Source organism: Macaca thibetana, chromosome 6, assembly GCF_024542745.1.
Source record: "Macaca thibetana thibetana isolate TM-01 chromosome 6, ASM2454274v1, whole genome shotgun sequence".
Taxonomy (NCBI): Eukaryota; Metazoa; Chordata; class Mammalia; order Primates; family Cercopithecidae; genus Macaca; species Macaca thibetana.
In genome coordinates, this window is record NC_065583.1 from 144,779,634 (window position 1) to 144,793,567 (window position 13,934).

Consider the following 13,934-nt stretch of genomic DNA (forward strand, 5'->3'; position numbering starts at 1 on the left):
TAGATCTATTCAGAGCCAAAACAAAAACAAAACAAAAGCAAACTATAAAGAATTAAGGACCAGCACCAAGCACATAGAATTCTTGTAGACTCAGCATCCTCCAAATTCCCATGTGAGTCCAGATGTTTTAAAGCTAAACATGTAACTCTCCTTGAATAAAGAGCAAGTCTCAGCAAAATGACTGAAAAAGCCTCTAGTGGTGAACACTGTGAGTAGATGAAGCAGTGTCCCTACTTGCACTTATCTGTTAAAAAAACAAAATAAATGAGGTTATTGTGTTGTACATGGAACATATTATGAGTAGGATTGTAAATTTCCATTTCTCTTTCAGATTCATAAGGAAATGTAGCAAGGCACATATAATGATTTATTTTTCTTGGTTTCTCTTATATTTCTTGAATCAGGGCATATTGCTTCTTAATATATATGACAGTGGCATATTCCAGTGAATGAAAGGATGAACTTATATGTGCTTTTCTTTATCTTGAACTCCCTCTTTTATATTAAAAATAAGCATTTTTCTTTTATATGTATTAAAAATGTATTTGAACAGCATTCTTCAAAGAATGTGATTTGCTTTCTCTTCTTTCATCAGCCTTTCTCTTCCTCTGTTATACAGATATAGAAATATAGTCTGACATATGTTACTAAATATATGATAGAAAATGCATTAGTTTATTAAATAGTTGATAAGAAAACCTTCAGGTATATGACGTAGTTTTTGTCACAGATGGCTAACACAAAGGACCGTGGATTATGATAAGGTAGTGCTTCCTGACTAATGTGGTCATAATAATAGCTAGCATTTAGTGACTGCTAGGCACTGTGCTAAATACTTTACATACCTTAGCTCATTTATTTTTTACAAGAATTCAGCAAAGTGGGTATATTATTATTTTCTTTTCCAGATGAAGACAGAGAGGGTTGATAATTTTACATATGAAGACCTGAAGCACAGAGAGATTAAGTAACTTGCCTGAGATGACACAGCTAGGGAGCAGCAGAACCAGGATTCAAACCAGACTGACTTAAGAAAACATATTCTTATTCACAACCCTATACAACTTCTCTAATTTTTAACTGGAAAACAGTGTTGTATCTAACTCTCTAATCAGATGGTTAATGGGCTATGTACTGGAACCTTGGATACATGATATGTGGGTAGGAAAATAAATTAAAACTACAGTCATATTGAACGATTTAATGTAAAATTAATGTCAATCCCTAGATATTTCAGTGGTGCCACTTCCAAAGTAATAGTTTACATCAAGGAAAAAGGTACCTTATTCAGGAAAGTTAACTTCTAGTTCCCTGGTCACCCACTGTCATTTTCTTTTTACTGACCACTAGGTAACCCTTTCTTCTGTTGCAGAACAACTGTCCACATGTTTGCTATCAAGGAAGGCGATAATTAAAGATGTATGTTCAGAGCTGTTTGTATTCTGCACATTCTTAATTTAATTTGTATTTTTTTCCTTTTCTTTGTAAAATCCTGTTTGCTGACTTGGTGTTGAGGCTGGACCTGACTGCCCTGGCCAACAGTCCAGTCCAGATTCAGGAGCAATTGCAAAACTTGTGTCCCGGGTGGGTGGAAGCCATATGTTTTGGGGAGGTGCTGGAGTGAATGAAATTCTTCCTACTCTTTTAAAACCCCTATTCCTCAGCCAAATCTGAGAGTGACATAAAATTGGCCTCATAAAAGTCTTGTCTTATAAAGGTTGTGTCTTGCCCCAGTAGAAAATGCTTTGGTAGATCCTCTATAGGCCTGTAATTGGGAATAAAAATGCTTGTATAAACATATGTGGCATTGTCAATAAAAGTTAAAACAGGGAAGAGGACAAACTACACAGAGGAAAATGTGCAAATTGTTATTAAGGTGACTTGTAAGTATTACTAGATCTTTATAGCTTATTTTGGGGTGGCGGTCAGAAAGTTGGGTTTTGTCCACAGTATTCCTCCATCCCCCTACTTCTTAATTGTCAAACGTCTAAAAAATCTGCTCATTACTGGCAAGGGAGTGGAATTTAAAAGCATTGACTATTTCACATATTTATGGGTGTGCTTTTAATCTTACTGAGACAACTGGATGTCAGCTCACACACACTCTTTACTTTCTTTCTCTAGGTCTCACAGGGATACTGGGTTTGGGCATTGCAGCTCCCAATCTAGCCTTTTCTCAGATGGTGACCACTTTTGGCTTGGCCGGCATTGTGGGCTATCATACCGTCTGGGGAGTGACCCCTGCTCTCCACTCACCACTAATGTCTGTGACGAATGCAATCTCAGGTTTGTTCCTCTCTTGTTTTTCCTCATCTCAGGTTTTCATAGGCTTACTCAGCTCTAGGAGGACTATCAATGACGTTTATAAAGTGTGTTTTCAAGTTGTTTTGCTTGGCATCTGAGGCATCTGCTTTGGTGATCTAAGGGCTCCCAGACTCCGAGAGGGTGTGGAATATGGGCCTGCAAAGTAAGAGGCCATGGAAGTGTGTCATCTCTTTGGGCTGCTCCCATTTCAAGCAGGACAGAGCCACTGTTACTTCTTCCAAGTTTGATTCTTTTTTTTTTTTTTTTTTTAAAGGAAGGATTCCACTGATAAAATTTGAAAACCAGCATTCCACAGAATCATAGTTGCAACATCCTATAGGGTTCTCCTTGAATTCAACTCAACATTCAGCCTAGCATGGCTACAATAGGCCCTGTGTGGCATCAGGTTCACCATGAAGCTATGGGACAGGAAAACATCGCTTTCCAGTGAGGTGGCATGAGGCATTTCTCTTTGGTGCCAGTCTTTTCAGCAGTTCATGCAGCAGCAGCAGTCCACGTGGCTGCCCAGGATCTATTTTCTTTGTCCCCTAGCAATGGTTCAGATATGAGGGAATGAATCCTACATTGGACAAGCATGGGAGCCGTCCTGGCTCAAAAGCCTCAGGGCCAATAGTCATCTTTTATAACGTTGCCATAGGCATAGCTTCGAGGATCTCTGCAGGGAATATGTCTAGCTCCAAGAGGTGCTGTAGTCAGGAAAACCCAAAGCTAGGCATCCCCAGCAGACATTTACAGTTCATTAATAGTTTCTTCCAGTTTACATGCAAATTATCTACCAGGGTCACTTTTTAACCATAAGCAATGTTGTCTATAACATTGGTGGATTTATATCGGTATTGGAGGAACATAGCTAGAAAGTTAAAGGAAAGTCCAAATCCAATGCAGAAGGAGAAAAAGTTTTGTTAACCCTTTTCCCACAGTAGTAATTTCAGTGAGAATGATGTGAAGCTGTGTTGTCCACAGTCTGCATAAGGAAAATTGTTTATTTCATTTTAATGAGGGTATAAGAAAGCTGCCTTGTTTTTTGATATTGAGAACTTTACCCTCTATGAATCTATGTGTGTGAGGTACTTCAGCTATGATATTTGATTTGGTGGTGTCACTATCACTATTCACCATGTTGATGCTTTCTTTCTAGGCCTGACTGCAGTTGGTGGGTTGGCACTGATGGGAGGACATTTGTATCCTTCCACAACTTCTCAGGGCCTTGCTACTCTTGCCACATTCATATCCTCTGTCAACATTGCAGGTATGATGTCAGTGAAAGGTCTCAGAGGACTATTTTCAATGGAGACATACAAAGCAAATATAAATCAGTATAAAATAGACATAATTGTGCCTTTAAAAAAGGTTTCACTCAGACCTTAAATGCTTTTTGTGCAGGAATTTTAGTTATTTTGCCCATCTGTAATTTTTAGAAACTCTTGGTGAGAGAACAACCCCCAGTTCCCCAAAACAAACAAACAAAATGATGTCTTGCTACAAGTTAACTGGAAAGTTACTGAATGCATAGTTTTGAAGTAAGTTGGGTTAGAGCTGTCACCATAACATCTATAAATGAGTATAATTTTAGATCAAATTTTAGTCTTTTGCCTTATCCCAGCCAGCGTTTGTTCCTGGACACTGAAAGCCTCGCACATCACTCATATGTGAGACTCGTTTGATGCTATTTTGTAGCTAAAAATTCTTTATTGTGTCCAAGAAACCTGGTGCCTGTTGATATGGTATTTTTCTCTTTTATAATTTTTTATAGGGTTTTACAAATGTAACAACCTACTAGAAAAAGATGCCAATCTTTGATCTTTCACATTCTCAAGCTTTTTGAATGGCTTTTTTCTTTTAGTTTTGCATTCTGATAGCGTTTTCTTCCTGAATATATTTAGTGTTTTATCCCCCACCTCTCTAATGGAACTGACTTGAGTAATACAATGACCTTAAATTTTGGCTGGGTGTGGTGGTTAACACCTGTGATCCCAGCACTTTGGGAGGTCAAGGCGGGCAGATCACCTAAGGTCAGGAGTTCGAGACCAGCCTGGCCAACACGATGAAACCCGCTTTCTACTAAAAATACAAAAGTTAGCCCAGCATAGTGGCGTGAGCCTGTAATCCCAGCTACTCGGGAGGCTGAGACAGGAGAATAGCTTGAACCTGGGAGGCAGATATTGCAGTGAGTCAAGATCGTGTCATTGCACCCTAGCCTGGGCAACAGAGTGAGACTCCATCTCAAAAAAAAAAAAAAAAAAAATTTGAGGTTGCAAAATGTTACTTTAAATTATATTTATTCCTAGGTGATAAAGATGTGCTTAAAATAGAAAAAATGTAGCACTTTAAAAAATCATATTGCTCAGTGAGCTCAAAGAGGTACTATGTTTTTTATTTCCTTTGCTTTGCTAAGGTGGCTTTCTGGTAACTCAGAGAATGCTGGACATGTTCAAGCGTCCCACTGACCCCCCAGAATACAACTACCTGTATCTGCTCCCTGCTGGTACCTTTGTTGGTGGATATTTAGCTGCCCTCTATAGTGGTTATAACATTGAACAGGTAAGAGGCTCTTTGTAAGTTTTTATGTTTACCACAATATTTTCTTCTCTATTAGATTTAACATTGCTAGTTATCCTAATTCAAATTATCAAGCAAATACAACTCTGTCAAGCAAATACAACAATAACCCTAGAAACATCTTGGTCAAACCGAGCATTCTCTTCCCCTAAGGATCAGGACCCTGGATTCTAGAGACAGATTTTTCTGGTAACTGAGTTTAAATATGGGTTTATGTCTTTGTTTGGTTACATTTTTCCACATGTAAAAGGAGTTAGGAAGGTTATCAGTATCTTCATTATGTATCTAGCTAGATTGTTGTGGATTTATAATGAAACAATTCTGAACTCCGTATTTTCTATTTCTTTTCAATGACTGTCTTTTAGTTTCTTCTGTGTTTCCAACATGCAGTATTTATTGAATGAACAATTTTTTTTTTGAGAAGAGTTGGAGCAGTGAGTCAGAAAGACCTTAGTCTGAATTCCAGATTTCCAATTTACTGATCATTTGCCTTGAAGAAAGTATGTAACTTCTTTAAGCTTTGATTCTCTCTTTTTTTTTTAATTTATTTATTATTATTATACTTTAAGTTGTAGGGTACATGTGCATAACGTACAGGTTTGTTACATATGTATACTTGTGCCATGTTGGTGTGCTGCACCCATCAACTCGTCATTTACATCAGGTATAACTCCCAGTGCAATCCCTCCCCCCTCCCCCCTCCCCGTGATAGGCCCTGGTGTGTGATGTTCCCCTTCCTGAGTCCAAGTGATCTCATTGTTCAGTTCCCACCTATGAGTGAGAACATGCGGTGTTTGGTTTTCTGTTCTTGTGATAGTTTGCTAAGAATGATGGTTTCCAGCTGCATCCATGTCCCTACAAAGGACACAAACTCATCCTTTTTGATGGCTGCATAGTATTCCATGGTGTATATGTGCCACATTTTCTTAATCCAATCTGTCACGGATGGACATTTGGGTTGATTCCAAGTCTTTGCTATTGTGAATAGTGCTGCAATAAACATACGTGTGCATGTGTCCTTTATAGCAGCATAATTTATAATCCTTTGGGTATATACCCAGTAATGGGATGGCTGGGTCATATGGTACATCTAGTTCTAGATCCTTGAGGAATCGCCATACTGTTTTCCATAATGGTTGAACTAGTTTACAATCCCACCAACAGTGTAAAAGTGTTCCTATTTCTCCACATCCTCTCCAGCACCTGTTGTTTCCTGACTTTTTAATGATCGCCATTCTAACTGGTGTGAGATGGTATCTCATTGTGGTTTTGATTTGCATTTCTCTGATGGCCAGTGATGCTGAGCATTTTTTCATGTGTCTGTTGGCTGTATGAATGTCTTCTTTTGAGAAATGTCTGTTCATATACTTTGCCCACTTTTTGATGGGGTTGTTTGTTTTTTTCTTGTAAATTTGTTTGAGTTCTTTGTAGATTCTGGATATTAGCCCTTTGTCAGATGAGTAGATTGCAACAATTTTCTCCCATTCTGTAGGTTGCCTGTTCACTCTAATGGTAGTTTCTTTTGCTGTGCAGAAGCTCTTTAGTTTAATGAGATCCCATTTGTCAATTTTGGCTTTTGCTGCCGTTGCTTTTGGTGTTTTAGACATGAAGTCTTTGCCCATGCCTATGTCCTGAATGGTACTACCTAGGTTTTCCTCTAGGATTTTTATGGTATTAGGTCTAACATTTAAGTCTCTAATCCATCTTGAATTAATTTTCGTATAAGGAGTAAGGAAAGGATCCAGTTTCAGCTTTCTACTTATGGCTAGCCAATTTTCCCAGCACCATTTATTAAATAGGGAATCCTTTCCCCATTTCTTGTTTCTCTCAGGTTTGTCAAAGGTCAGATGGCTGTAGATGTGTGGTATTATTTCTGAGGACTCTGTTCTATTCCATTGGTCTATATCTCTGTTTTGGTACCAGTACCACGCTGTTTTGGTTACTGTAGCCTTGTAGTATAGTTTGAAGTCAGGTAGCGTGATGCCTCCAGCTTTGTTCTTTTGACTTAGGATTGTCTTGGAGATGCGGGCTCTTTTTTGGTTCCATATGAACTTTAAAGTAGTTTTTTCCAATTCTGTGAAGAAACTCATTGGTAGCTTGATGGGGATGGCATTGAATCTATAAATTATCTTGGGCAGTATGGCCATTTTCACGATATTGATTCTTGCTATCCATGAGCATGGTATGTTCTTCCATTTGTTTGTGTCCTCTTTTATTTCATTGAGCAGTGGTTTGTAGTTCTCCTTGAAGAGGTGCTTTACATCCCTTGTAAGTTGGATTCCTAGGTATTTTATTCCCTTTGAAGCTATTGTGAATGGAAGTTCATTCATGATTTGGATCTCTCTTTGTCTGCTGCTGGTGTATAAGAATGCTTGTGATTTTTGCACATTAATTTTGTATCCTGAGACTTTGCTGAAGTTGCTTATCAGCTTAAGGAGATTTTGGGCTGAGACAATGGGGTTTTCTAAATATACAATCCTGTCATCTGTTGAATCCCTGAATAGACCAATAGCAGACTCTGAAATTGAGGCAATAATTAATAGCCTACCAACCAAAAAAAGTCCAGGACCAGATGGATTCACAGCTGAATTCTACCAGAGGTACAAGGAGGAGTTGGTACCATTCCTTCTGAAACTATTCCAATCAATAGAAAAAGAGGGAATCCTCCCTAACTCATTTTATGAGGCCAACATCATCCTGATACCAAAGCCTGGCAGAGACACAACAAAAAAAGAGAATTTTAGACCAATATCCCTGATGAACATCGATGCAAAAATCCTCAATAAAATACTGGCAAACCGGATTCAGCAACACATCAAAAAGCTTATCCACCATGATCAAGTGGGCTTCATCCCTGGGATGCAAGGCTGGTTCAACATTCGCAAATCAATAAACATAATCCAGCATAGAAACAGAACCAAAGACAAGAACCACATGATTATCTCAATAGATGCAGAAAAGGCTTTTGACAAAATTCAACAGCCCTTCATGCTAAAAACGCTCAATAAATTCGGTATTGATGGAACGTACCTCAAAATAATAAGAGCTATTTATGACAAACCCACAGCCAATATCATACTGAATGGGCAAAAACTGGAAAAATTCCCTTTGAAAACTGGCACAAGACAGGGATGCCCTCTCTCACCACTCCTATTCAACATAGTGTTGGAAGTTCTGGCTAGGGCAATTAGGCAAGAGAAAGAAATCAAGGGTATTCAGTTAGGAAAAGAAGAAGTCAAATTGTCCCTGTTTGCAGATGACATGATTGTATATTTATCTTCTCTCTTTTGGAAAATGAGGATAATGATTTTTCCCTCTTGTGGATCTTATGAGACTGTGACAACACAGATAAAACATATGGCACAGCCCCTGGCACTTACGTCAGGGGTTGGCTCTTTTACAGCATTTGGTCAAGTTTAGTATTTTTAGATCCAATAATGACCCCATTTCAACTTAGGTACTTTCATTTGTATTTGTGCATGATAGCAAATCCAGAAGAAACCAATTTATATAAATGGTATAAGTGCAAATACAATATAAGTATTTTGTATGTTAATATTCCTAATGGGTAGGAAATATATTGAAGTCTCTAAGTTAATAGACTAAAGGTTTTAATAATCTCTCTCTCTCCCTTTTCCTTTGAAAAGATCATGTACCTAGGCTCGGGTTTGTGCTGTGTTGGTGCCTTGGCTGGCCTCTCCACCCAGGGAACAGCGCGTCTTGGCAATGCATTGGGCATGATTGGGGTTGCTGGAGGGCTGGCAGCCACCCTCGGAGTCCTAAAACCGGGCCCAGAATTACTAGCTCAGATGTCTGGAGCGATGGCTTTGGGTGGTACCATTGGTAAGCACTTGTGGGCTTCTGCCTTTATGTGAACTCCAGTTTCTCAATATATATTTCTAAGGTCCATATTGATGAAATAATTAAATTGTGTTCATGGAAGTTGCTTCAGTTAATATTATTTTGGTGAAAATTCATCCCAGTTGGTGTAATTCTCATTCAAATACATTTTAAAACACTGAGTAAATGCATCAACTGAGTCAAAATATCCTATACTCAATTCTTATTTTCCTTTACTGACTGTGTCCCGTTAGCTGATAATGGAATGGGGGATTGGAATCCTTATGTATGTACTATACATAAGCTAACTTTTGTTCTGCTGGGCATACATAACAGCCAAAGATTCTGCTTCATAGACCTGTTAAAAATGAAAAAAACATGTGCCAGCAGAAAAAACACTGTTTTAATTTTATTCAGTTGTGTGCTGGATTGTTAAATTTTCAGGAATTTTTAGGCCGGGCTTGGTGGCTTACACCTGTAATCCCAGCACTTTGGGAGGCTGATGTGGGTGGATCACATGAGGCCAGGAGTTTGAAACCAGCCTGGCCAATATGGTGAACCCCCGTAGCTATTAAACATACAAAAATTAGTTGGGCATGGTGGCGTACAACTGCAATCCCAGCTTTTTGGGTGGCTGAAGCATGATAATCGCTTGAAACTGGGATGTAGAGGTTGCAGTGAGCTGTGATCATGCTGCTGCACTCCAGCCTGGATGACAGAGTGAGATTCTGTCTCAAAAAAAAAAAAAAATTTTTTTCCAGGAATTTTTAAAGTTGATTGTTAAACACAGTCATTATTAAATACTAAATTACATAAACTTAAATAAATCAGAAACAAAGGTAATAATATTAAAAACTCATAACTGTCTAATTAATTTACTAGGTTTTATTATCTATGCTCTTGAGGTTACTTATATCTATTGTATGTGTATAGAAGAAATGCTATGTATCAGTGGGCTGTGGTACATCTCTTTCCAATTCTACATTCAATGACATCACATTGGTAGATTGAAATTTTACTTGGTAGGAGTATTGCAGTGTGGAAATAGGCAAATGCTACAATCTGGGCTTGATTTATTGTTTTGTTTATTGTCCAGACGTGAGAAAGTGATGGAGAAAATGTTAATGATGCAGCTTAAACTTCAAATGTTTTGACTGTAGCTGTGACATTGTGAATAGCACAAATAATTGAGCAAATACTCTTCCAGTATTTGAAAACTATTATCACATTCAGCAATAAAGTCACTCATGGTTGATAAATGAGTGAAGTTCTCACATACATTCTGTTGTTTTTTTTTCATCTTAGTTATTAAAGTAAATAAAAATAAATATCAAACAATGTTCCTGTTGGAAGTATGCTTATTCATCAGTTGCAAACACTAGGTTGGCTACAGATATAAGAGTTTAGCAAAGATCCATAAAAACATTCTATGAAAGTCAATTTGTCTACATGGAATTTTCAATAAAGAACACTGTATTTCTTATTATTTGAAAATTGTGTGCTAGCCACCTTTATATCAGTTAAAGCTCATATATTTGTATGTGTATGTATTTCTTTCCTGTGGAACTGGTTATTAAATGTTTCCCAGTGCAACACTGGCTTTAGGCCTCCTTTTATACTTCCTCAGGAAAGCTTTGACTCTTTTCTTGATAATCTCTGGAAAGGGACTTGAAGGAAAATGTTTGCGCTATAGGTTCATGGCAGGAAAACCTTTAGACGTGATCTTAGCAAATATTCTGAGCCCCACTCCTTCTGTATCACCTACCTATAGCCATGCAGTTCCTTCAGAGGCTCCAAATTTGGGTATTTACTGCCCAGATTTTTGCATTTCTTTACCTTGGGACTTTGCTCCCACCTACCCACCTGAAAACCAAGGTCTTCTTCATGTTCCATGTGTTTCTTATGTGCTCAGGAGCAAACACTGGTTATAGAGAAGAGGGCCTGGTTGTAATGGGGAGAATATAAGGGAATTTGATTAGAGATTTAGGTAGTCTGAAGAAGTGTTGGCTAGGGGAAGATTGGGAGTTTGTGATGGGAAGAGGCATGCATTGATGCTGCGTGTTGGGGTTCATTGGAGTTGGGTCGTGCTTAGGTGTGTGGAGAAAAACTGTTGTTTTGAAAGGGTATACAAGTTGAGCATCTTTAATCCGAAAATCCAAAATGCTTCAAAATCCAAAACTTTTTGAGTGGTGACATGACACCACAAGTGGTGAATTCCACACATAAATACTTAACACAAACTTTGTTTCAAGCACAAAATAATTTGAAATGTTTAAAATTCCTTTCAGGCTGTATGTATATGAAACATAAATGAATTTTGTGTTTAGACCTGGGTCCCATTCCCAAGATATCTTATTATGTATATGAAAATATTCCGAAATTAAAATCTGAAACACTTCTGGTCCCAAGCATATCAGATAAGGGATACTCAACCTGTATACAACTAGTGCCCTTACCTTCTGTACAGCCCCTGTAGAGAATATTTAGCCCGTACTAGGAACTAGATAATATTTATTTGTGACAATGGTGGAAATTCTTAAGGGTGATCTTTGTTGTGGTTACTTCTCAAAAGTTTGTCAAGTTTTAATTTATTTTTGACCTTCATTTCATAACAGGATTGACAATTGCCAAACGCATCCAGATTTCTGATTTACCTCAATTAGTTGCTGCTTTTCACAGTTTAGTGGGTTTGGCAGCTGTACTTACTTGCATAGCTGAGTACATTATAGAATATCCACATTTTGCTACGGATGCAGCAGCAAATCTCACCAAGATTGTGGCCTACCTCGGCACTTACATTGGTGGCGTCACCTTTAGTGGGTCTCTCATTGCCTATGGAAAATTGCAGGGTAAGTGATTCAGCATAACATAGAAGTAAATAGCTATGTTTAGGGCATTTAGGGATCCATTTTAATTTCAGAAAATACATTAACATGGTTGGGCGCAATGGCTCATGCCTGCAATCCAGGACTTTGGGTGGCTGAGGTGGGAGGCTCTCGAGCCCAAGAGTTCAAGACCAGCCTGGGCAATGTAGCGAGACCCTATCTCTACTTTTTATAAAAAAATCAAATATTAATACTAATAAAAAAGAGTAAAACAAGAAAATACCTTAACAGTAAAACTGTTAGGTGAAGAGTATTCATATAGCACTCAGAAATTGTAAAAGTTTTTTTCCCCCTATCCTTCCCCTTTATTGATACTTAACAAGTCTCATAAAGCTTTGAAGCTGTTTCATTTGCAGACAGCTAATGGAGGAAATTAGTGCACAGGAATTTGCATAGAGGGACTAGTTGACTTTTGATAATACATGTGAACGAAACAGCATCCTCATAATCCTTGGTTAGAGATGACTGTGTAGAATTCACAGAAATGAACTTTATACATTTTCCAAAATAGGAACTTATTAAATAAGTTTGTGTGAGTAGTAAACAGTACTTATTTTGAAAACAAATACACACTTTAGGACTCTAGCATGACAACTTTTGCTGCTGGTAAAGTCAATCATGAAAATGGAAGTGGAGAAAAAAACCCTACCGAGGCTGCTGTCAGTGTTTTTACAAAAAAGTCTCTAGATAAACTAGTTTGTGATTTAAAAACATGGTCTTGCCTCTCAGTAATAAAGTCATGAAAATTAAGTGGGGAACTTCCACGAAACTTGAAAATCATAAAATAACTTCAAGTTTCAAACATTTTTATCTCATGCTTTGCCTTTAGGAACAAATAACAAACAAGGTTTCTTCCTTGGGCTCAGTTAATAGAATCTGAAATACTAGTGTGCAAGGATTCCTTATTGAAGTTCTACTTGTTTATTTTTACTTTATTATGCTTTATTTTTGTCAGAAGACTGGCATGCATGAAGTTTTAAATAAATAAACCCACACTTAACAACTTCCATGTTGGTCCTACCTAAGAAAATAACTTCTTAAGATTTCATGACAAAAAGGAAAGAAATTGTTTTGTGATCAAAATAGGGAAAAGAATAGTGAAGTCGAACCATAGTTTTTCTGTCTCTGTTCATGTTTAATTTATTATGTGTAATAATTCTAATTTGCTTTTGTTTCATACCTAGTAATATAAAGTAATATTTTAAATACCATGTTATGCTAATGTTAAATTTTGGTAGTTTAGGATTAAAAGACACACTTGGGTGTGTGTGAGGGGGTTTCTTACAACACATTCTGAATTCTAACTACTATGTGCTTGACTCTAGGTCTCCTGAACTCTGCCCCTCTCCTACTGCCTGGAAGGCACTTACTCAATGCAGGCTTACTGGCTGCTAGTGTGGGCGGGATAATCCCATTCATGGTAGACCCAAGCTTTACCACTGGCATCGCCTGTCTGGGTTCTGTGTCTGCTCTCTCTGCTGTCATGGTAAGAAGTCAGAGATTGAAAAGTACATCTTTGGTGAAAAACTGGTAATATTTTGTTAGATTAAAGTGTAATCAGATTTTTATCTCATCAAAAACCTTGATGGAATAAAAATGTTTTAAAATTATGTCACATGTTCATCTTTTTAGAATCTGGAAAGCACAGAAGAGTGTAGGAAGAACATTATTCTTTCTTGCAACTTAATTGTTCATTTTAAAGTTGTCACATAAGATGCCTTTATTGCTCTGGAGTCTTTACACTGGATCAATGTGTTGGTGAACAGGAGCTTAAAAAGGCCAAGGGTTTCAATGTATTAGGTGCCTACTATATGACAAGCCATACAAAATAGTGCTTCGGGGTTTATACAATACAAGTAAGATAGTCTCTGCCCACTAGTTGCTCTCACATCATTGGAAGATATGACATGAAATCAAATAAGTATAAAATGAAATTCAGTTAAAAAACCCCGTATGCTCAGTGAGAGTGTTCAGTTAAGCCTTTTATGATAGGTTCAGCCTTCCTCTTTCTCTGTAATTTTTACATTTAGTATATTGAAACAGCAGTTTTTAGTTGTCTATATGGCAGTCTGGCATCTTATATCAATGTATGATGTTTCATGCAGTGCTATTATTTGCTGTTATTCACTGTTACTCATGTTCTTTCTGTGTATAATCTGTATATAAGGTTTATATTTAAGTTAAAAAAATTATCTACAGTGCCTAACACAAAGTTAGACACATAGCAATTGCTTATGAAATACTTACTGGCTCCTTGATTCAGAAACACCTAATTTATAGTGTAAAAATGTTACTTATTTTTGTGTGATTATGAGAGTTAAGTCA

General features: G+C 37.5%; 1 protein-coding gene across 6 annotated transcripts in view; it reads left to right on the forward strand.

Annotated features, from left to right (window-relative positions):
- NNT (nicotinamide nucleotide transhydrogenase) overlaps positions 1-13,934 on the forward strand; it is a 100,026-nt gene that overhangs the window by 43,986 nt on the left and 42,106 nt on the right. For all 6 annotated transcript variants that reach the window (XM_050794861.1, XM_050794863.1, XM_050794860.1 and 3 more), the window contains 6 exons: positions 2,125-2,286; positions 3,464-3,574; positions 4,721-4,866; positions 8,532-8,727; positions 11,340-11,573; positions 12,935-13,095. In XM_050794861.1, coding sequence (XP_050650818.1) covers positions 2,125-2,286; positions 3,464-3,574; positions 4,721-4,866; positions 8,532-8,727; positions 11,340-11,573; positions 12,935-13,095 — 1,010 coding nt within the window. The remainder of the gene's footprint in view (positions 1-2,124; positions 2,287-3,463; positions 3,575-4,720; positions 4,867-8,531; positions 8,728-11,339; positions 11,574-12,934; positions 13,096-13,934) is intronic.